Source organism: Prionailurus bengalensis, chromosome C2, assembly GCF_016509475.1.
Source record: "Prionailurus bengalensis isolate Pbe53 chromosome C2, Fcat_Pben_1.1_paternal_pri, whole genome shotgun sequence".
In the NCBI taxonomy this organism is placed as follows: Eukaryota; Metazoa; Chordata; class Mammalia; order Carnivora; family Felidae; genus Prionailurus; species Prionailurus bengalensis.
This window is the reverse complement of record NC_057350.1, coordinates 83,019,034-83,044,233: the sequence shown is the minus strand read 5'-3', so window position 1 is coordinate 83,044,233 and position 25,200 is coordinate 83,019,034. Positions and strand designations below refer to the sequence as shown.

The window sequence follows — 25,200 nt, the reverse complement described above, 5'->3', positions numbered from 1 at the left end:
TACTACTGAGTCTAGAACCTGGAGATTAGCAAATCAGTACTAGCTCTGAGGCTGCAAGAAATTAGTCGGAGGTTAAAAATATTGGGAAATTGGGGCGCCTGGGTGGCGCAGTCGGTTAAGCGTCCGACTTCAGCCAGGTCACGATCTCGCGGTCCGTGAGTTCGAGCCCCGCGTCGGGCTCTGGGCTGATGGCTCAGAGCCTGGAGCCTGTTTCCGATTCTGTGTCTCCCTCTCTCTCTGCCCCTCCCCCGTTCATGCTCTGTCTCTCTCTGTCCCAAAAATAAATAAACGTTGAAAAAAAAAATTAAAAAAAAATATTGGGAAATAAAGCCACTGAATTTTTTTTTTTCAATATATGAAATTTATTGTCAAATGAATGCAAAGTGGTGCAGCCACTCTGGAAAACAGTGTGGAGGTTCCTCAGAAAATTAAAAATAGACCTACCCTATGACCCAGCAATAGCACTGCTAGGAATTTACCCAAGGGATACAGGAGTACTGATGCATAGGGGCACTTGTACCCCAATGTTTATAGCAGCACTCTCAACAATAGCCAAATTATGGAAAGAGCCTAAATGTCCATCAACTGATGAATGGAGAAAGAAATTGTGGTTTATATACACAATGGAGTACTACGTGGCAATGAGAAAGAATGAAATATGGCCCTTTGTAGCAACGTGGATGTAACTGGAGAGTGTGATGCTAAGTGAAATAAGCCATACAGAGAAAGACAGATACCATATGTTTTCACTCTTATGTGGATCCTGAGAAACTTAACAGAAACCCGTGGGGGAGGGGAAGGAAAAAAAAAAAAAGTTTAGAGTGGGAGAGAGCCAAAGCATAAGAGACTGTTAAAAACTGCCATTGAATTTTTTAAATTTTATATATGTATATATATATATATATATAAAACATGTAATTATATGTTTATACATATATATATATATATATTTTTTTTTTTTTTTAATTTTGTTATATCTTTGGGGTGCCTGGGTGGTTCAGTCGGTTGGGTGTCCAACTTCAGCTCAGGTCATGATCTCACAGTCCGTGAGTTTGAGCCCTGCGTTGGGCTCTGTGCTGACAGCTCAAAGCCTGGAGCCTGCTTCAGATTCTGTGTCTCCCTCTCTGTCTGCCCCTCCCCTGCTTGTGCTCTGTCTCTATCTATCTCAAAAATAAATAAAAACATGAAAAAAAAATTTTTTTAAAGTTGTATCTTTAATAAAACTCAATTCTGTATTATTTAGGAGGGCCTACATATATTAAGTATTGAAAAATTTTAGAGATATAGTTTGATTTTCTATACAAGGCTGTTTTCCTTACAGATGGTAGAAATCCTATTCCACTATGCAGATCGAGCTCTGAAAAAGTGTCCAGACCAGGGAAAAATCCAAGTGATGGAGCAGCATTTTCAGGTACACCTTTGCATGTGCTTCTAATAGACATTGCTATGAATAGGTCTAATACTGCTCTTTTATATTACTTGAGAATAGGGCTTTCATGTTTTGGTTAAACATTTTCAGCATTCAAAACTTTATTGCAGGGCTTTTGGAGCATTCTAAATAATGAAAGTTTGAAGTAATAGGTAACATGGGGATAGGTGGTACAATGTGGAGTGTTGATGCTTAGCTCTAGTGCCTTGTGGATGGCAAGGATGTGTACATGAGGGTATATACCTCATATATACCTATAGGTATATACCTATGAACTGACACCTCCCAGTGGCTGACACCTGGCTGATGACTAACATTTATGTTAACTAGGCTAGTTGGAGAAGAGGTGTACCACCAAGGTTTAAATTTAGTTCTCCTAGGAGCACCTGTGAATCAGCAACAGCTTGGTTACCTAAAAAACAAAACAAAACAAAACAAAAAGATCTCTAAAACATGCAGGTGAAAGATCTTTAGTTTCTTCTGGGACTCATTGAAAATGGAAGTCAAGGAACAGTTTAAAGACATGTACAATTTTTGTTATGCGAGTTTTACTGTTTATAGTGATCACCAGTTATATTTATTGCAAATTTCTGTTTGTCCTTCTCCATTTTTTAGAGCTCCCTCACCTCTCCCTTCCCTGCCTTCACTTGTAACAAATATTGGAGGGTCTAATACAGGAGTCAGCGAACATTTTCTAAGAAGGGCCATGATGGGCAAATTTAGGCTTTGTGGGGAGCATATGGTCTGTGTCATATGTTCCTCTTTGTTTTCTTTCTTTCTTCTTTCTTTTAAACAACGCTTAAAAAATGTAAAAACCATTCTTAGCTATGAGCCATTCAGAAACAGGCTGTGGGCAGGACTTGGTCCATGGGCCAAAGTGTGCACCTCCTGGTCTTACATGTACTAGGCACTGGACATACAGTTTGTAAAATAGACATGGTCCTCGCTGTCTTGAAGTTTGCACTCCAGTCAAGGTTATTTTTCTTGTTTACATTAATGGAAACATTTAAAAGACATCTAAGGGTTTTGAAGTTCTAAAGAGCAGGCACAGCTTATCTATTTCCATGTCTCCATTTGATGCTAGTAACTTTGGAAGACAAGGCTAGAGATGGAAGGTATGAGGGAAGGATTTGGTTTCCTGAGCTGTACTCTTTAATGTCATAGTAGTGGGCTTCTGGCAGGGTAACTTTTATTACTATTTGACTGCAAGCTCATTACATTTATCAATAAAATAGAGAAATGAGCCCCTATAAAATTACGGAAAAAGATAACTTAAGAGGAAGGCGTACGGCAAAAAGAAAGCACATGGGGACAATACTGTTTGGCAGCAATATCTTGTATATAAATTTTGTATACCATTGCAGTGTAAATAGAATACAGTATTTTAACGAGGGGATGACTATTACCTTGAAGTGATGAGATGGTACTTATGAAAGAACTCTGGCTATTGAAAGGTACACCTTGTTGAAAAAAAAAGAAAAAACCATAGGGAACACTGGGAGGGGCTAATGAGGGGTGTGTGTATGTGTGATACAGAAACCACAGTGCTGGGGAAGGATATGGCAGAGAGCTATAAAAGAAAGGAAAAAAAGTGATGTTCTGGTGGAGAAATATGAAAGAATCTTGGCATGACAGGGACTATAGATGATTGTTTCTTTTCTTTTTCTTTTCTTTTCTTTTTTTTTTTTAATTTCAAGAGCCTGAGTGAGGGAGGGCAGAGAGAGAGAATCCCAAGCAGGCTCTGTGCTTTCCGCACAGAGCCCAACACGGGGGTTGATCTCACAAACCATGAGATCATGACCTGAGCTGAAATCAAGAGGTGGATGCTGAAACCACTCAGCCACCCAGGCGCCCCTATAGATGATTGCTTCTAATGCAGTTTATAAAATTTACAGAGAAGCAAACTGTAGTAGTAATGTGTTGTTCAACTTCTAGATATATGTTGGAAGTTTTATTCTGCTAAAAGAATATCTCCTCAAATTTTTTTATTTATTAATGATTTAGTCTCATAGAAGCTGAAGGAAACAATGGTGAACCATTATTCTGGATTTACTTTTTACCAGTAATTGGGGGAATAGAGTAGATAGACTCCCAAGGGAAAAAAAATACCACTTTATTTTAAAGATTGTAATAATGTTGCAAAATAAGCTCAGCTTGAATCCTGTGAGAAAGTACATGTTTCAGAAGAAAACTATGGGCACAGTCTCATGGTTATAGGCCTCAAAATACAAATGGATTCACAAAGAACAGGAAATTCTTAAATTTTGACATAATAACCACAAAAATTCAAAGAGAATGGAAATGGGGACGAATGTTGAGAGAAGTATCTGTCTACAAAGCACAGAACAGCTACAAAAGATGGAGAGAGGCAGATAATCAAAGATCTATGTAAAAAGCAGCATGAACCTGTAAGACTGTCAGAAAGGAAAATAGTACCTGGATTGTGCCTACTAACATGCTAAGGGTTACAGAATAAGGGATTGTGACCAAGATTCACTGAGTATATTCTACATGCCAAGCACTGTGTAAAGTTTTTTGTATTTAATTTTTATTTAATTCTCACAGCAACCCCATGGGGATAGATACTGTTTTTAATCCCAATGCATAGGTGAGGAAAGTTAGGTTGGGAGAAATTAGGTGATTTTCCAAGGTAACATTGCTAGTAAGTGTTGGGGTCTGTACTCCAATCCAGGCCTTTGTGACTTCAAAGCCCAGCTCTTACCTAACTAGTGTTCTGTATGGTTATTTTCAGAACAAGTGCAAGGAAAAGATCGGTGAGAAAGGGGTGATGTTAACAGATGATCAAGGATGAGAATGACAGCAGACATCTAAGCCATTTAATGCTTACTGTGTGGCAGGCACTGTTAATAATGCTTTACATATATTAACTCATTTAATTCTTTCATAACTGTCTAAGATGAGTCCTGTTATTATTCATATGTATAGATGAGACTGAGGCACAGAGAGGTTAAGTAACCTGTTCCAGGTTACACAGTTCATAAATGATAGAACTGGGATTAGAATTCAGGAAGTTGGGCTTCAGGGTCCACATCTGGATTGCTATACTGTACTGAAGAAGCACACTTCTTATTTTGCTCCCATTTTCATGAGCAAAGAGAATGGTCTTTAAAGTGGAAAAATCTAGTTAAAAATATATTAAAAAGCTGAAGCCCAGCATATGTGATATATAGTTAGTTGCATAATGATTGTTTAAACTCAAAACTCAGTAGAATTATAACCCAGGATACTGCTTGAACAGTCTGTGTCATTGTTCATAATTTTTAAGTAACCTTGGATCGGTTTTTTTTTTAAATAAAGCATATTCAATTAAGCATGGATGCCTCAGCAGAGGAGACACAATTTATTTCACTCAGGAGGACAATTTTCTTCTGAAAAAGATGATCTTCAGCCCATTAGGATGAGTGAAATCCATGTATGGTTGGCTGTGAATCTGCCATTTTAAGTGTTTGATCTTAATTAGTCAGTCATGAAATAATTAAATAAGTTGGCTCTTAGAGTTTTTTTTTTTTAATTTTTTTTTTTTTTAACGTTTATTTATTTTTGAGACAGAGAGAGACAGAGCATGAATGGGGGAGGGGCAGAGAGAGAGGGAGACACAGAATCAGAAACAGGCTCCAGGCTCCGAGCCATCAGCCCAGAGCCCCACGCGGGGCTCGAACTCACGGACCGCGAGATCGTGACCTGAGCTGAAGTCGGACGCTTAACCAACTGCACCACCCAGGCGCCCCTAGAGTTTTTTTTAAAGGAAGAGTGGACTTAAGAAATTATCCACTGATAGTTCCAGTGTGGTGTATGAATGTTTTCTGTGAGCTTGCTTGAAATTGACCACGTTAAACTCATAAATTGCCGTTTTGAAAGGAATTTGAGGACAGCATATCCATGGAATGCCTATTACATAATGTCTTGATTTCATTAAAGCATTTGTCTAAATTTTCCATTATCCTAATGGCTGAAATAGATTGATGAGTAGTAAATAGATAAGTAAATAGTAAGTAGATTTGTAGCTAGATAAACATACCTACCCAAAGAGTATTCTTTGGTGGCTTGGTATTAATTACATGTTAGGGCTCTTTCCTGTGCAATTTTTTTTATTAATTTTTTTTAACGTTTATTTATTTTTGAAACAGAGACAGACAGAGCATGAACAGGGGAGGGGCAGAGAGAGAGGGAGACACAGAATCTGAAGCAGGCTCCAGGCTCTGAGCTGTCAGCACAGAGCCTGACATGGGGCTCGAACTCACGGACTGTGAGATCATGACCTGAGTCGAAGTCGAACGCTTAACCGACCGAGCCACCCAGGCTCCCCCTTGTGCAATCTTTTATAATTGATTTGGGGTGACGATTTAGTGAGTGACTTGTCAAATATAGGTGGGTGGCACCAGGAGTCTGAGTTCAAAATGATCTTGACAAAATGGAACCAAATTGTCATGAGATAAAATTCAACAAGGATGAACATCAAGACTGCATTAGATCCAAATAATTTAAGTACATGAATACTGGTTTGGGAAGATCTAGCTGGATAAGATTTCAGTTGACCACAAACTTAGTATGAGTTAATAGTGTGTTAAGGCCCAAGATAAAGGTAAGGAATAGTTCCATTGAGCTATTGGTTGGAAATAAAAGCTCTGAGGTATTTATGGACTACTGACAGATTAAGCTACATCCACAACCAGGATGGTGGGAGATTTAAAAAATGACTGAAAAAAATATAGTGGGGTTGTTTAATCTGAGGAGTAAGTGGAAACATGTCTGCCTTCAGTTGATGATGGGCTGTGAAATAGGGGTTTACTGTATTGCAGCAAAAGGAGGGCTAGTATAAGTGGGTGGAAATTAGGATGTGTATTTCAGTCTGAAATTACCCAGGGATAATGTAAAAATGCTCTTGGATTTATGTGCCTCCTACTGTTGAATTTATTGAAATGGAGGAAGACCAGCTGACTAAAGACGTTCTTTGTCAGGCAGGAAGAGCTGATGTTCTGTATCAGTGTGAAGAAATGATTGTTGGAAACAGATGACCTCTAATCTAGTGAGTTGAAATTTCTAGTACAACTGGTTTCTATTTCAGTCAAAATACTGAGAATTTCTATTTTACCAGCAGGTGGCACTCATGCTTGCTGCCTCAATTTTAATTTTTACCTTTGATGAAGAGCCTCACCTTTTCCTTAGAGTCAGGATATATAATACCATTCAATATTTTTTATTTTCTCCAAAGATCAATCAATATTTTATCCTTTCTTAACTATAGAAAGTAACTTTTGGATCTCACAGTAACTTTTTGATAGGCTGTGGCTTTTATTTATCTGAGAAAAGATTTGAACCTTTAACTATATTTGTATAGTAACTAGTTGGATTAAAAGGAATTAGAGCCACCACTGTTTTCCCAGCATCTGGTTTAGTGCCCTTCAATCTGAGAAATATTTCTTGATGGATTTTTTTTTTTTTAAATATGTGTTTGTGTTGTATATAGTGCTTGTCTTGGGCATATGTAGTTTTTTTGGTTTGTTTTTAAGTAGTCTCCATGCCCATCATGGGGCTTGAACTCATGACCCTGAGGTCAAGTGTCCCATACTCTACCAACTGAGCCAGCCAGGTGCCCCTTGGGCATATGTTTAAATCTAACTCTGGAAGGTTTGAACTGAGAATAGAACTCAGTACAATCACACAGATGTTCATAATCATGACAAATATTATTATGTGCTGTGTGCCTGGCAAGTATCTTATTTAATCTTCATAATATACTTGAGGAGTAGTTATTATTTATCTCCATTTTACAAATGTTTGCATGTGTACACAGACACACAGAGGGTTGAATAACTTGCCTTATGTCATACAACCAATAAACAGAATCACAGTAGGCACCCAGGCTGTCTGGCACAAGGAGCTTTGAGCCTACAGTCTGCTTAGGTTTCATGCACATTTCGTTCTTTGATACTCTCAGACCAATATGTTGTTAACTGGCTCACTTTGAAACAGAGAGGACTAAGTAATATATAAATTTTAGGAAGATATTGAAATGTATAAAAAAATACAAAATGAATTCATTTTAGTATGATCACGGTAATCGTATTTGAATGATTGTGGACCATTTTATTCTTCATCTTATTGGTCCTCCATAGCATTCAACAGTTAACGACTTCTTGAAACTGTCCTGTTGTCTTTTCTCCTATCAGAATTCTCTACTAACCGTTCTAAACTCAGAAGCTGGTCAGTTAACTATGGAAGCAGTTTCATGTATTTTGGAGTATTTTATCTTATTATAGTCATGTTTGTTTATGTAATAGGTAGAGGTATAAATAAACATGGGGAATTTTAATAATATAAATCAAGCTAAAATAATTTGAAAAATAATATAATTTTAAAAGCTCTTAAAAGTAAAGCCCTACATTAATTGTTCTCACTCTCCTTTCTGCTTCATTTCCACCTCCATGAGCTGCAGATCATTCAAGGCCATTGTTATAGCAGCTGTTGCCATATGTTTTTGTATTAGGAGTTCATGCCAAATAGTGGACAGACTCTAAAAGCTAAACACAGAATGAAGCAATAGGAGCCTTCTTTGCCTAATTCATGTTTCCCTGAGATGATGTGAATAATAAGTATTGGTGTCTAGTACATCACCTTATTCCTGAGGCTTGATTAGAATGTTGGTTCTGGGGAGTCAAGTCTTTCCTAGAAGATTATTTTTTTGTCATACCTGTGAGGAAAAAAAAAGGAAAAGTACAAATATACACATACACATACAGAGAAATACCTGTATCTACATAGCTACTCATGGTGTCTGTGTACTAATACAGGAATACAGCTGCCTAGTTTTGATAGCCCACAGAGAAAGATCTATTGATCTGTGTATAGCAATGTTTATGTACTTTGGTGTGTGTGTGTGTATGTGTGTGCATACATATACATATACATACACATATACATATATGTATACATATATATGAATATGTATGTATTCATTGTAGGGTTTGTTAAAATTTTGAATCATTTTCAAATAATGCAGTTTTCATTGCCTGATTGACTTCTAGAATATAAATTATGAGAATTAATGCTGTTGTTCCAAAAAGCAAAGGAATGTGTCTGCTCATTTCTTCTCACGTCATCCTTATGAAAGAGGGAAAGCCAGAGATTATATCTTCAGTTGACAGATGGTAAGATAGTCACAGTGCAATAAAATGATCTATTCACTCATTCAGACAATTGACAGGCTTAAATATAGATTTTCTGTCAGTTCAGTGTTTTATTCCCATATCTATATTGCTTCTTTAATTTTAAATTTATACAAATATCTAACAAGAGAAGCAGTTCACCTAGGCCAGTTGATAGGACTGTGCATTGAAGAAGAGATTAGAGAAATAATTGCTTTTTCTTTTTTTGATTTTAATTTTGGAGACCAAAAATTCAGGCATTTTTTTTAGAGACATTCTGCAAGTTTTTGAGACTAAGAGGAATATTCTTAAAGCAGGTATTGGTTCACTGTGTTTGCACTGAAAGACTTCAGGCACATAGCCATAAGCAGCGTATAGCACAGGCTGTACTTAATGGCAGAAGGATCAGAAGTTTGCATGTAGGCCCTTGATCTCTTAATATCCTGTGGAGAGGCATGTGTCTCTCCAGACCAGGTCTGGCTGGATGGTCTGAAGGTTTTGCTTCAAGAGAGGGACCTGTCCTTTTCCGCTCTCCTTTCTTTTAGGGCTCTTGTGAGAGCAGCCTTCTAAATGGGTTAAGCGGGGTGATCATCTTGGGCAGCAACTGCTTAAGGTGATTGTAGACTAGTCCTGGAATGTCCTCTGCCCAGTTTTGCCTACAGATCCTGTGCAAAGTTGAGTCTGCGCTTAGTCCTTGCAGTTGGGAGGTAGAGATCTTACTAGTCCCACCTAACTTATTTTCAGGTGTCTAGGAGATTGCCACCAGGGATAATACACTGGACAACCTGCCTTGTCTCTCCATAATTAGATTCTGGAAAGGAAGGTTTAATATATGGAAATAGATTTGGCTTTAAGTAGTATTTTATCTTGTTTATAGTTACAAATGTTCAAAATTGATAAGGACCTGGTTTCTTTAGGAAGCTAGATTGAAAGCATTATCTTGAGTGATTTAGCTCTAAGTGAGTTGAGAACAGCTAGGGGCAGGCATGAGAACTATGTGTATCCTCTTTCTTTTTTCTTTTAATTAGTTTTGTTTGTTTGGGGATAATTGTAGATTTACATTCAATTGTAAGAAATACAAAGAGATCCCAAGTACCTTCAACTCCGTTTTCTCCAGCGGGAACATCTTGTAAAACTGTATTACAACTGTATAACCAGGATTTTGACCAATACAGTGAAGATACAGAACATTTCCATCACCACAAGGATCCCTCATTTTGCCCTTTTATAGCCACACCTTCTTTCCTCCCATCCTTATCCCCTCTTTAGGCCCTGCCAACCATTAATTATTCCCATTTCTATGATTTTGTCATTTCAGGAATGTCATGTAAATGGAGTTATATAGTATGTAGGCTTTTGGGATCGGCTTTTTTTTTTTTTTTTTTTTAACTCAGCATAATTCCCTGATAATTCATCTAGGTTGTTGCATTTGTCAGTAGTTTGCTGCTTTTTATTTCTGAGTTGTATTCCCTTCCTAATCTTCATTTAGAACCGCATCACACAGTACTGTAATTTTACTTCAACCATAAAACCTAAGAAAACTTAAGACAAGGAAAGCCTATTAACTTTTACCCTTTATTTTTGCTTATCATCTTCTTTCAGTGTTCCAGGGTGTCTACTCTTTTGTTTCCTTTCTGATTAGAAAACCTTCATTATCCATTCTTCGGGGATAGTTTTGCTGGCAGTAGAGTCTTTTCATCATAGAATGTCTTGATTGCCCCTTCATTCTTCAAGGATATTCCAATGAATTTAGTATTCCAGGTTGACAGTTACTTACTTTCAGCACTTGAAAAATACGGCTCTGCCACTTGCCTTGGCCTCCATGGTTTCTGATGAGAAACCCAGTCATTCAAATTGTTTTTCCCTATAGCTAAGGTGTCATTTCTTTCCTGCCACTTTGAAGATTTCTGGGGTTTTTTTTGGTCTTTAGTTTTCAGAAGTTTGAAAATGTATTTGGTGTGGATTCCTTTACATTTGTAATATTTGCATAAATCTGTGTGTTTGTGTCTTCTGCCAAATTTGGGATATTTTTGGCCATTGTGTCTTTGAGGACTTTTTGAGTTCTACCTTCTATCTTTTCTCCTGAGACTCTTATGATACATTAGGTCTTTTGTTCTAGCCCCACAAGTCCCTGAGTGTCCCATTTTTTTTTTTTCAGCCTGTTTTCTCCTTCAGATTGGAAATTTCTGTTGTTTGTTCCTTTCTTCCTGTTCATTCATTTTTTTTTTTCCCTCTGAACCATCTATTCTGTTGTTGAGTCCTTAGAGTTTTTTAAACATTCGGTTACTGTATTTTTCAGTTCTAAAATTTTCATTTGGTTATTCTTTATATCTTTTTCTATTTCTGTGATGAAACTTTGTATATTTTCATTTGTTTCAAGATTTCAGTTACTTATTGAGACAACTTTATCATGGCTGTTTTAAAAATCATTGTTAGATCATTCTGACATCTCTGTCATTTTAGTGTTGGCATCTATTGATTACTGCTTTTTAATTCAGTTTGAGATCTTTTTGGTTCTTGGTATGATTTATGATTTCCTTTTGAAATCTAGACATTGTGGATGTCCAGATCTTACTGTGAGACTCCAAATCTTATTTAAACTTTCTGTTTTAGCTGCTTTCTTCTGGTACTGCTCTGGTAAGGGAAGGGGTCCTACCTTCTTACTGTTAGGTGGGGGCAAAAGTATAGGTTCCCCACTCAACTTCCATTAATACCTGATAGAGGGTGCTCATCCTCACTGCTGGACAGAGATGGGGGTTCCTGCCCCTTACTAGGCCTTCTCTGGTACTTCACTAACTAGTTAGGGATGGGAATGTCTCAGTACTGCTCCCCATGTGGCCTCCATTGACACATGGTGAGAGTAGCTTCACTACTGCTGGATTGGGCATTGCTGAAAATTCTAATTATTTTGTAAGTCTCCTCTGACACCACTCCATTGGGCCCCATTACATGAATTCCAGTAGCAATCTCCATGTGGGAGGAGTAGGGGTTTGTTACTGCACTCTTAGAACTGGAAGTCCCAACTTTCATAGACTTCTCTGATAACACCCTGCTCAGCAGAGGGAGGACTGTGATACCTTGTTATGTGCTGTGGAGAGTAGAAATCTAGGTTTTCCACACAGCTTTGGCTGGCATGGGTGAGTATATTAGTCAAGGTTTTCCAGAGAGACAGAACCATTAGGGGGTATAGACATGTCTCCCCCGCTCCCTCTCTCTTTCTCTCTTTATGTGTATATAGAACCACATCACACAGTATTACAATTTTTGCCTCAACCATAAAACATAACTATAAATATATAAATAAAGAGATTATAAGGAGCTAGCTCACTGGATTTGGGAGGCTGAGAAGTCCCAGTATCTTTATTTGGCAAGTTGGAGCCCTGGGAGAGCTAATGTGTAGTTCCAGTCCAACTCTGAAGGCCTCAGAACCAGGAGAGCCAGTGATGTAGTTGCAGCTTGAAAGCTGGCAGGCTTGAGACCCAAGAAGAACAGATGTTTCCTTCTGCATTAGGGAGGGCAATCTGCTTTACTGAATCTGACTCATATGTTAATCTCATTTAAAAACATGACACATCAGACACAGCAGAATAATGTTTGACCAAATATTTAGGCACCTTGTGGTCCAGCCAACTTGATACATAAAACTATGCATCACAGTGGGTGTGGGGGCACAGTTTTTTTTCTGTGGTGTTTGACCAGAATAGAGCAGATACTGTTACAAGGGTTGTTGGTTGGTTTTGTTTTTTTTTCCCCCCCCCGCTAGATTCTTTCTTTTCTGGTTTTTTGGCTAGAGAGAGTAGCTTTCGTTGAGCCTTTTTCTATATGTGTGCCTGGGCATTTCCATCTTGCCAGTCTTCTTCACTTCCAAGTCTGGGATATATGATAAAAGGGAACCGGAAAGCTCACCACTGTGTTGTTCCTCAGGTCCTGAGATCCCTGGTAGGTCCGCCATCTTCTTCCACCTTTCAGAGTCTTAGGTTTGTGTTGTATATATTGTCCAGGGATTTTAGTTATATTAGTAGGAGAGATAGGGAAAAATATGTCTGGTCCACCTCCCTAGAAGTGGGAGTCTCCTATGTGTACGCTTTTCAAGGCATTGCAAAGTTCGTTGGATAAAGAAAGAGAAGGGAGTGAACAGAAATTTGGAATTGGAGAGAGGTTAGACCAAGAGAACTAAGAAGTGCTGCAGGGAATGGAAGTTGGCGAGTGGCATATAGTAGAGACTTGCAAAGAAGTAATTAAAGTCTACACATGTATTCTGAGACTCTAAACCACTTGTAAAACTGCCCCAATTCTTAAATTTTTAATCTTCTCTGCTTAAAACCCCTTCAGTGGTTTTCCATTATGTTAGAATAAAGTCCAGAATCTTGCACATGCCCCTTCGCATCTACTGCCAGCCTTCTCTTTCCATGCTCTAGTCGTACTGTCTCTCTCAATCCCCAAGGTTCTCTGCTGTCTCCTATGTCTGGACTCCTGCAAGTTACTGTTCCCTCTCACTGGATGGCGCGTTCATCCCCGTAGTTGGCTTGGTCACTGCTGTCTGTCAGGTATTCACTTAAACATCCCATTCCAAGGAAGGCAGACTTAGGTTAGTTAGGCCTCCTTCCTAACTAACATTCCCCTGGCATTTCGTATTTCCCTTCTCATAACTTTCATCATCCCTCGTTGTTACTTTTTAAAAATCTTTGTACCAGACTATAATGTATGTCTGTTTTGTTAAATCTGTATCATTAACACCTAGCAATGGCCCTGGTCTACAGTAGATGCTTTATATAAATACAGTTTACATAAATATGACTTATACATATTTGTGTGTGTCCTCTTAATGTTCTAGCCAGTTATTTCTGTAGTGTTGAGGTCGACTATACATAGGTGTATTACCTGTGTCATTCAATTTTTTGTATTAGTTATATATTTGTATAATTTAAAAATCAGAAAGTATAGGGTGCCTGGGTGGCTCAGTCAGTTAAGTGTCTGACTCTTGACCTCACCTCAGGTCATGATCCCACAGTTCATGAGATCGAACCCCACATCGGGCTCTGCACTGACAGTGCGAAGCCTGCTTGGGGCTCTCTCTCCGCCCCTCCCCTACTCACTCTTTCTTTTCTGGCTCAAAATAAATATTAAAATTTTTTTTTTAATTGCAAAGTATAAAAATGTATACAATGAAAAGTCTGCCACCTTGATGCCATCTGCCCAGATTCCACCTGCCTCTCACCATTGTTACTAATTTTCATGTAGATTTCCAGATTTTCTTTACATAAATACAAGCAAATGTACATAGTTGTAACCACCCACACATTCATATTTTTTTCCTTCTTTAACACAAATTTTTTCCTTGTGATTTTGTATTGTTTTCCTGCTTAATATATCTTGGAAATCTTTTTATGCTGGTTCACAAAGAATGTCTTTTTTTTTTTTTCCATTTTGGTAGTTGCATAATATTTTTTTTTTGACGCTAATGGTATTTTTTTTTTTTTTTACTTCTGTTTCAGCTTGTTTCTAGTATATAGAAATGCAAGTGATTTTAGTACTTTGATCTTCCATCTTGCAACCTTGCTAAACTTGTTTATTCTAATATTTTTTTTGTATATTCCACCAGATTTTCTACAAAGATAATCATGTTGTCCACAAATAAAGACAGAATTATTTATTCTTTTCCAATCTGGCAGTCTTTTATTTCTCTTTCTTGCCTTATTACACTGGCTCCAGTATTACCTCCAGTATTAATGTTGAATAGAAATTTTGAAAATTGACATCTTTGTCTTGTTCCCGGTGTTAGTGGGAAAGCATCAGTCTTTGATTTATAAATATGATGATAGCTGTAGTTTTTCAAAGATGCTCATTATCAGGTTGAGGAATTTCTATTCTTAATATCCTAAGAAATATAAATGTTGTTGGCTTTTGTCAAATTGTTTTTCTTTGTAGAGACGGTCATATAGTTTACTTTTTTATTTGTTAATATGGTGAATTATGTTGATTGGTTTTTGAAACCAACCTGGCATACCTGGGAGAAAGTCATGTGGTTATACATCATGTATACATGTATACATGTATACATGTATAACCACATGACTTTTTTTATAAGGACATTTATGTTCACTCTTATGTATTATCCAAAGGATAGAAAAATATTTCGAAGGGGCACACGCACCCCATATTTATAGCAGCATTATCAACAATAGTCAAACTATGGACGGAGCCCAAAAAGGAAGTGTGTGTATGTCTGTGTGTGTGTAATAGAATCTTACTCAGGCATCAAAAAGAATGAAATCTTGCCATTTACAACACTGTGGATAGAGATAGACTGTATGGTAAGTGACATAAGTCAGAGAAAAATAAATACCATATGATTTCACTCATATTTGCAATTTAAGAAACAAAACATTTCATAGGGAAAGGGAAAAGAAAAGAATGAGGCAAACCATAAGAGACTCTTAACTATAGAGAACAAACTGAAGGTTGCTGGAGGGGAGGTGAGCCGGAGATAGGCTAAATGGATGATGGGTATTAAGGAGGGCACTTGTTGGGATGAACATTGGGTGTTACATGTAAGTGATGAATCACTCAACTCTACTGAAACCAATATTACACTATATGTTAACTAGAATTTAAATAAAAACTTAAAAAGAGTTTGTAGGACGGTTTTTAACTACAAATGGAGATTTTTAGGAGGTTATGTATTCTGTTTCTGGTATTTTCTATCTTTAAAGAGATTTGGCCATTTCATCTGAGTTGTCAAACTTACTGGGTAAAAGTTGCTCATGACATTTTAATTACCCTTTTTATATCTGGAGAATCTATAGTGATGTCATCTCTTCAGTCTTTATTTTGTTAATTTCTGATTCCATTGTGGTCAGAGAACGTAATTTGTATGACTTAAATCTTTTTAAATTTGAAACTTGTTTTATGGCCTAAAATACATTATCTATCTTAGTAAATGTTCCATATACTTGAGAAAACTGTATATTTTGATGCTGTTGGAGTGTTCTAAAAATGACAACTTATAGACATAAGACTATCAATTCAACATGTATCACTTTTATTATTGTTTTTATATATAATCTTTAATTTTGGCAATCTTTCTTTAAAAATTTTTAGAGAAATCTTTCTGGCATTAAAATCCAAGCTTTTGATGAGACCAACAAATGTGTAAGACAGTCTCTGTGACAATTTTGGGCTTATGGCTTTGATTTTCAGTTCCCTTTTCACTTTTCGACTCTTGAGTATTGCCCTCACTTTCTTAGGAACTCAGCTGTGTACTGTAAGGAATGTTTATTAAAATTTTCCCCCAGAATTTCTAGGGAGATTTTTTTTTCTCTCCAAATTATTTGGCCCACTGTACTCTCATGCAGGGTTGACAGTTGCTGTAGCATTAACACTTTTCACATGATTTTAATATGATTTAACACTTCTCTGTGATTTTAGTTCATGTTTTTCAAGAATCTAAATAAGATTTTAAATCTTATTATAAGGAATATTGGTGACTAAAGGAAGCAGAATGGATGGGTCAGGGATAGCCCCATAATCCTTTTAAGGTTGTTAAGTCCTTCTGATACCTCTCTCAAATGATAAGGGTTCCTCGGTTTTATTTGTTTTGTCAAACACGTGTTAGCATATAGTATTCTCTTCTTCACATAGTGCCTTCTTCCCTGGTGGGATTTTTTTCTACCTAGAATTTAGGCCTTCTTTTTAAAGGAAACCATTTCCCTGCAGCCAGCAGAAAATGAAAGAGTGCTACTGAAATCTAATGCTTGGTTACTTGACAGTTTCCACTAATAATAAGGTTCTGTTTCTCCCTCAGACTGTTTCTCTTGAAAAAGGCCAAAATTATGGGTTGCCATTCAGTTGTACAAGTCTGTACAAGATGAATTTAAAGCAATCAAAATGTTATGAAACCGAGAAGTTAAATCAACCTTGAAATAGCTAGTTTGGAGGCTTGTGACAAAATATGCACAACCTTAATCAACTGAGCCACCAACAGGACCAACTATATTCTATTATCAATTTGATGTATTCTCTTTTTTCTTTTCCTTTGCAAATTTTCTTTATAAGGTTGGGAGATAAATACATATGGGTCACCTAATATTTGTTATGTTATTATAAACTATAAATTTGTAAATCTACCTAATATTTTATTTAAAAGACAGATTTACTTAACTGTTTTCCCGTGTTGTATGTGTATTTAATTGCAATTTCTTCCTGTCCTCCCTCTTCTCCTGTTGCTTCTGATATAGGGCTGCACAGTGAACACCTTAATGCATTAAACATTTTTTTTCTCAAATGTATTCAGGATAAATTTCCAGACAGAATTACTGGGTAAAAGTGTTTTCACATTTTTAAGATATGGCATAAAGCACGGTATAAAGTTATATTCTCCCAACATTCTACCAGTGGTCTTTAGCAGACCACTTTGAGTATGTGTTACATGTAACCAAGGGACAAAGGGGACAGAGTTGTGATGCTTTCTTTATGGTTTCTCTTCAGGACATGGTGCCTGTCATAGTTGATTACTGCCTGCTGCTAGAGCGAAAGTAAGTATACATTGCCTGTCAGATCCAATTATTTTGAACCCACAGTGCCTGTTGCTTATATGGTAATTTACTGTTGTGAATTCTATGAATTTGGATGTATTTTAGTTTAATTTACAGAAATTTGATTCTTTAACAATTTTCAGTGCATTTACCAGTAAAACTAACTTTTCCAAAATAGGTGGTGTGGGCGTATCATCTGTGTGTTTGTGTGGCCAGATAGTGGAGGCAAACATGGCTAACAACAAGGTAGTCCTACTAAAAGATCTTAAAAGTGTATGATTCATGTCCTTCATATATATATACATATATATATATACACATATATATGTATATGTATATGTATGATATGTATATGTATATGTATATATGATATATGTATATATATCTTCTTTCGTGAACTAGCATTAAAACACAGTATTACATACCACCCAAAACAGGGCAAAATTCAAATTCAGAGTGCCTCTGGAGTGTTGGTTTTTAGAGCCTTTTGTCAAGGAGAAATCAGTACATTTAAATTAACCCATCTTTGCTAGTTCACAGTTTTTCACACTTAAAATAATAGCTTCCCCCATGCCAGGTATTGTTCTAAGCGCTTTACATTAATTTGTCTAATTTTGGTAATAGCGAGGTAGGTATTATTTTCAGCTCCACTTTACATAGGTGGTTCCAGAGGCAGAAAGCCGTTAAATAATTTGCCAAAGCTAACTCGCACTTCTTTTGAGGAGCGAAGATAGGATTCCAGTACAGGCAGTCTGGCTTCTGAGTCCTTGCTTTTAACCACTAGTTTGTTTCTGAGTGGTAGAGAACAACTGAGGACCCAGTGCAAAACCTTGTACAACCTGAGCTGATGCATGGATTGATATCCAGGTAGCCTGCATCATGCTTTAGAAAGTATGTATCAGTGAATGTTATCAAGAGGGCAGTTATTTGCTAGGTCAGACCTTTAAGTCATGAAGAACTATAGCTTCTGTTTACTTAAGTTCATTCCAGTGTTTTAGCTATACAGTGTTATATGTAATTATCCAGTGAAATACGTTGTGTTCATGATTGGGGTATTGTTGAAACATGGCTTTATGTTACACATTTTCTCTTCTATGAGGGCCTATAGGAAAAATTTCCCTCAGGTCTGAGTGCCAGAAATATGTGTACATTTCCTGAATAGTATATCACGGCTCTTAGCTTTCTAGAAAACTTAAATTATTTATACAATTTGCTGTCCATTAGCTATAAGTATAAGGAAGTGTGGGGCTGTTATACTAGGCATTGGGTCAAATGTTCCCTTTTGTGTTCTAGATGGTATGCTTTTATGCTTGCTTACTTCTCACCATACTGGCTTTCTTTTTCATCAGAAAGATTCTGTGTATGGGGTCAAATAGGCCAGTTGATCAACTTTGATTCTTTGTGTCTAGGTCATCTTTCAATCTCCTTCCATTCCAAACATGCAGTGATTAAAGGTGGATTAGATATAAAAATAGTTCAGTGTCATCACTCTCAAATGGTAGGGTTTTTGCAATTTTTTTCTTAGAGTTGCCATAGACAGTCAGGCTAAAAGTACTCAATTCCCTAGGATAAATTGAAGCGGTAATTGTAAGATGTATGTAGTTTCATTCCAGTATGACATCTTTCTTCCTAAACTGCACTGTCTCTTTATGCCATCTTCTTTGATGTTTGGTTTCATTTCTCTGTAGGGACTTCTCTTTATATTCCCAGATTTCTGAAGTATCTGTGACCTTAAGATGGCTTTAAGGAATGCTTAGGTTGTGCATAACACAAATACAATTTTACAAAACATAATGTAGTACTCAGCTAATTTCAGGTAACTTCTTCTACTTCTAGAGTCATCACTCAGACATTCAGTCTGGCCCCCAGAAGCTTTTTATATTAATATCCTCTGGTAGAGTACATTGTTTTTATAGTTAGTCCTTTTTCACATGCTGTTTCTTGTGTGAGTCAAATTATAGACACAATACATATTCTGAATTGATTTTGACTGAGTACTATGACCAATACCCTATGATCACTGTTAGTTACTTCAGTATCATAATTCATAGAAGCCTATCCATACCCAGCAGTAATACTAATTGAACTAGTGTGTGTGTGTGTGTGTGTGTGTGTGTGTGTGTATGTATATTCCAATTCATACTTAAGAATTCTTTTATAGTGTAAAATCCTTTTACTGTGGCAGGAATTACACTTCTTTTTCTCTGTAGGACATACCGACCAATATGTTACAGACATCTTTTTTTTTTGGTTAAAATTTGGCTTTATAGTCTTTTTGTGAATTGTTTAAAATCAGAAGTGACAGGAAATTCTGTTTTTGAAGACTTGTACTTTTATTTTCATAATTTGATTTCTTTTTTATTTATTAAAATAATTTTTTTCTTTTATTTATTTTGAGAGAGAGAGCAAGCAAGGTAGGGGCAGAGAGACAGGAGAGAGGGAGAGAGAGAGAGAGAGAGAGAGAGAGAGAGAGAGAGAGAATATCCTAAGTAGATTCTGCATTGTCAGTACAGAGCTTGACGTGGGGCTTGAACTCCTGAACTGCAAGATCATGACTTGAGCCGAAATCAAGAGTCCAATGCTTAACTGACTGAGCCCCCCAGGCACCCCCATAATTTGATTTATTTCACAATTTCACTTTAGTTTGGCAGTGTATATTTTCTTTTTAGTATTAGACAAAAGATACATCTCAAGGCTTTTTGTAGGACCTTTAATGATTTGTAATTTTGCTTATACAATAGTAGCCATAATTTCAATTTATTTTGAAAATAGGTCCAGAGTTTACTTGAACTATAATCATAATTTTGAACATTGTTTAAAAATAGGTGCTATGGGGGGGGGTGCCTGGGTGGCTCAATCAGTTTAGTGTCTGAGTCTTGATTTCAGCTCAGGTCATGATCTCGTGAACCGCGAGATTGAGCCCCTCCCCGGGCTCTGTGTTGACAGCGTGGAGCCTGCTTTGGATTCCCTCTCTCACCCTCTCTCTCTGTCCCTCCTCCCTTCATGCTCACTTGCTCTTCTCTCTCTCTGTCTCTCAGACTCTCAAAATAAATAAACATTAAAAAAAATAATAAAAATAGGTTCTATCTTATGTGAATTGTATTTCAATAAAGCCATTGGAAGACAAAACCAAACAGGTGCTGCACGTACATGATCTTGACCACTTTGAGCGTATGTCACTGTAAGCCGATATCCAAAAAGAAACCATTATTCAAATGACTTGAATTATATATAAATCTGAACCAAAAATATTTCTGTTAAATCTAAAGTGAACCTGAAGTGGTCTTTTGATAGCCAGGGTGTGTGTTTAGTCTTGTTCAACATCAGTATTATTGTTCGAGAAACAGAAAGATCTTAATTATCAAACATAGTTGAGGAACTGGGTGTTTTAGATCCTGTTTTCCTGACAACTGCATGTTAATATTTTAAGCATCAAAGCTAGGGGAAAAACCTTTTCTATTTTATAACAGCTACATCGAACTATATAATTCATACCACAAAATTCACCCTTTTTAAAGTGTACAATTCAGTAGGTTTTAGTATATTCACAGAGTTGTACAACCATCACCAGAAGTAAGCCATGCCTTTTTAAAGGAAATCTTTACAAACCGTGATCCTTGTATCAGAAAATAGAACATTTTGAACATAATTTCTTAAAGTTCATTTGAACTTTGTCATTACTTTTATAAATAAAGAGAGCAGCCCAAACCAACTTTGGATTCAAGTCCTACTTAAATGTAGTGGGGATTTGTTTATTTAGCTCTGGCTGGATGTGTAGTAAAGACTGGCAAGTGTTAAGGATTGACGTTCTTGCTCTGTTTCTGACAGTCTGAGTTTGTACTTATAATCAAAGCTGAGTTCTTCTCATTTTTTAAATTGCAAAATTGATAATGCATGAAGTGAATTTGGCCATTTTCTTAATCAGTTTGAAGCTATGAATGGTAAACCCCCAATAATGTCTTTAATATGAGTATTAACGTAAAGTGAAGCTACATGGAAAGACAACCTCTTTGGTCCTCTATTATTCAGAATGGATTTTGTGTTCTACTGGCTACAGGGTGGGTAAGTTTGAAGTGATAAAAAACAGTTTTAAAGTTAGGACTTCCAGGTAACAGAGTCAGCACTCTGGAGTATCATTCCTAAATATAGAAAGAAACATAGGAGCTAAACACTTTTTTTTTTTTTTTCTTCTTCCCTGATGCTCTAATAAATATTCTTCCAAAATGATGAGAACATGTCTTTATATTTTGTTTTGTTTTTATTTTAAATGTAGAGATAGCAATAAGAGTTGCTGAGTTTTATTTTTCTTCTTTATTTATAGCCTCTGACTGGTTAAGAAAGAAATATATGGTTTTGCCATTAATCTTACCAGCAATTCATGCTGCTGTTTGTCACCTTTAATGCTCTGTTTACTGAATTTTTCACTGTTTAATTTTCCTCTCCAGGGCTTTTGGTGTTGAACTAAAATATATAATTGTCTTCCCTAGCATGTTGTTTTTAACAACACATTACAGAGTGGAAGAGCTAGCAAATATGGCATTTTCTTTATATTCATTAGAGTTACGTGGTAACTCTTTGTAGCAGTAAAGTTTTATTAATCTCCGTGACTTTTACTTGGTTAATAATTGGTAATCACAAAAATGTGATGGACTATTGATTAAAATGAAACCAACATGAAGAATATGCAGCAAGGGGAAAACTGTTATAAAAATTACATTTGTGGATATGAGAAAAAACAATAAATGGATATGGATTTCCCTCCCAGGACATTGCAGGAACTGTTTACTGAAGAGTGGTATGTCATTCTGGTGCATTTGTAGCCAGTTCTCTTATCATCTGCCCTCTTCCAAGACTTCAGATGAGGCAAGGGCCCCCTCCTACTGCCCCCAGAATCTTCCTTGGCCTTTTTGTGGAACTGTCATGAAAGACCACACTTGTAGATGAACCAGCTACCACTTTTCACGAGCGACATGACACACATGTAAAGAAATAACATTTACAAAAACATTTATTTTCACATTTAGTAAAAAATAGTCTGAAGAGATAAATAGAACTAGCACAGTTCTTGTATTAAACAAAAAAAGGAAATGAATGAACCAGGTGAACGAAAACAAAGCAATACAATGTATGAATGGGAACATGGAAAACATTTAATTTTGCCAGTCGTCAAAGAATTAAAGACAGCAATATTATTTAATTTACACTTATTAAATTATCTGGTAGTAGAATCAAACACAATTGTCTGGTGAAAGTGTATAATTCTACATTGCTGGTAGCAGTGTAAATTGGTGCTATGATACTTTTTGAAGATGATTTAGTAATTTCAAATACCACAAGATTTTTCTTGTTTAATTTTTTTAAGTGTTTATTTATTTTTGAAGGAGAGAGAGACAGAACATGAGTGGGGGAGGAGCAGAGAGGGAGGGAGACACAGAATTGGAAGCAGGCTCCAGGCTCTGAGTTGTCAGCCCAGAGCCCACGGTGGGCTTGAACTCACGAACCATGAGATCGTGACGTGAGCCAAAGTCAGATGCTTAACCAACTGAACCACCCAGGTGCCCCACCACAAGATTTTTCATATCTTTTGATTTAAGATAAATTTCTAAAAGTAGAATGACTAAGGAATTAAATCCCCCAGATGGGAAAGAGTGTATATGTAGATGTTCATTGTGTCATCATTCATGATAGTAAAATACTAGAAGTGAGTACAGGAATACTTAGGTAAATTCTAATATTTCAGCATGTTGAAACATTGTGAGTGAGACAAAATGGTAAATTTAAGGGTAGGTAGCATCATAGAATGATGTGTATTATATAATGTTCATGAAAGAATTTGGAATTATATCTACAATGAGTATAACTCTAAAATTATTCATGGACTACTTGCAGAAGAAATATGAAATAAAGAAAGTATAATTATTGAGTGTGGTGGCATTTAGAATAATGAAAAAATTTTGTTTCTGCAATACAATAAATTCCAGATATATTTTTAAAATAGTGAATATTTTCTTCTTCCTTTCTTATCAGTAATCCCTGCCTAAACCCTTTGGGAATCAAGGGGTAAGAGCTAGATCAGGAAGCATATTGGCTTTGTATATGAGCTGGGAATATTTAGATACCAGGAAAGGGGAAAGGATAAATTAGGAATAGTACTGTTTTGAGTAATTTCTGCACCCAACATGGGTCTCAAACTCATGACCCCAGGATCAAGTGTTGCATGCTCTGCCGAGCCAGCCAGGCACCCCTAGGAATAGTCCTTTTTCATATTTTTTCTACTCTATCATGTTTACTTTATTACCCACTGCCATATCACCATTGCTTTAAGAAGCAGTGTGCCATAATAGACTCAACACAGGATTTAGGTCAGCAGGCTGAGTTCGAATTCTGACTCCATCACATGTTGGCTATGTGACTTATAGCAAATAATTTAACTTATTCAGCTTTTCTTGGTTGTAAAAGTATTGGGAGAATTGATTGAGACTCTTGTTGTTACTGTTTTTGTTAAACTTGTTTTGTTAAGCTTTGTTGAAATAGGAAAACGAGGACATATAGTTAGCAGGCTGAATTTAATGGATGTTCAGAATATTTCTGAAAGTTTTTTTTTTTCTCTGTTACAGGGATCTTTTATTTAGCCAGATGTATGACAAATTAAGTGAGAATTCAGTGGCTAAAGGAGTGTTTTTGGAGTGCCTTGAACCATATATTTTAAGTGATAAATTGGTGGGGATGACCCCCCAGGTAATGAAAGACTTGATTGTTCATTTCCAAGATAAAAAGTTAATGGAAAATGTGGAAGCCCTCATTGTACATATGGATATCACCAGCCTAGATATTCAGCAGGTGAGTTTATACAAACTTTACTAATATATGGAATAAACAACATTCCTTTATTGATTATACTTACCTGACTGATTGGGCCTCACTGTGCCTTCTATCAACTCCAGTTGTTTACGGAGCGCTTTTGGTAAGATGTCTCTTAAACTTGTCTTTGTCAATATTTCTTAGGACTGGTCTTTAGTGAAAGCTAGGTTATGAACTCCTGCAAGCCAAGAGTCTTCTGTTTCTTTGAAATCCACCAAAGCACTGAGCATAAAGTTTACATTTGGTAGTTGCTCAATAAATGCTTATTGACTAACCCTTCTTCATCCGTTTGCTTATTCACTAGTACATTTTTCATCCTACAAGTGAATTTCAACTATGAGTACTTCCACGCAAATAATAGAATATTTTTACTTTTAAGAATATGATGCCATTTTTCAGAAAGGTACTTTATATGTCCAGTGTTCATAACTTTCATACATTGAGTTTTGAAATGCAGAACACAGTATAAGAAGCAAATTACAGGATGTCTTAGCTTGACCAGCCAGCCCATTGTTTGATAATCTACCTCCAAGTGTATCTGAGGTCTCTACAGTAAGTTTTCAGTCCTAAATTGAGGAGCATTATATATTTTGGCCTTAGACATTTCACTCTTTTTTTTTTTTTTTTTTTTTTTTTTTGAGACAGAGACAAAGCATGAGCAGGGGAGGGTCAGAGAGAGAGGGAGACACAGAATTCGAAGCAGGCTCCAGGCTCTGAGCCGTCAGCACAGAGCCCGATGCGGGGCTCGAACCCACGAACTGAGAGATCATGACCTGAGCCGAAGTCGGACGCCTAACCGATTGAGCCACCCAGGCGCCCCAGTCTATTTTTTTTTTTTAATGTTTATTTATATTTGAGAGAGACAGAGTGCAAGCAGAGGAGGGGCAGAGAGAGAGGGAGACACAGAACGGAAGCAGGCTCCAGGCTCTGAGCTGTGAGGACCCAGCCCTACACGGGGCTCAAACTCACAAACCACGAGATCATGACTTGAGCCGAAGTCGTCTGCTCAACTGACTGAGCCACCCAGGCGCCCCTAGACATTTCACTCTTAACTGTTCAGTTCCATATTAGCCCTAGTAATGAGCATGCCACTTCTGCAAAGGTACAAGGTCCTAATAAGTAAGCAAGCCCTATTGAGCTAAAATATGATGACTTAAAGATCTTTGACCAAAAGTACTTTTTTAAAAGGTGCAAAGTCACACAGAAATGA

General features: G+C 36.8%; 1 protein-coding gene across 9 annotated transcripts in view; it reads left to right on the top strand.

Moving 5' to 3' along the window:
* VPS8 (VPS8 subunit of CORVET complex) overlaps nt 1–25,200 on the top strand; it is a 254,914-nt gene that overhangs the window by 63,410 nt on the left and 166,304 nt on the right. For all 9 annotated transcript variants that reach the window (XR_006299413.1, XR_006299414.1, XM_043594694.1 and 6 more), the window contains 3 exons: nt 1,322–1,411; nt 17,083–17,129; nt 23,747–23,969. Coding sequence is in view for 7 of the 9 variants with exons in the window: in XM_043594694.1 (XP_043450629.1) it covers nt 1,322–1,411; nt 17,083–17,129; nt 23,747–23,969 (360 nt within the window). In the remaining 2 variants the exon portion in view is untranslated. The remainder of the gene's footprint in view (nt 1–1,321; nt 1,412–17,082; nt 17,130–23,746; nt 23,970–25,200) is intronic.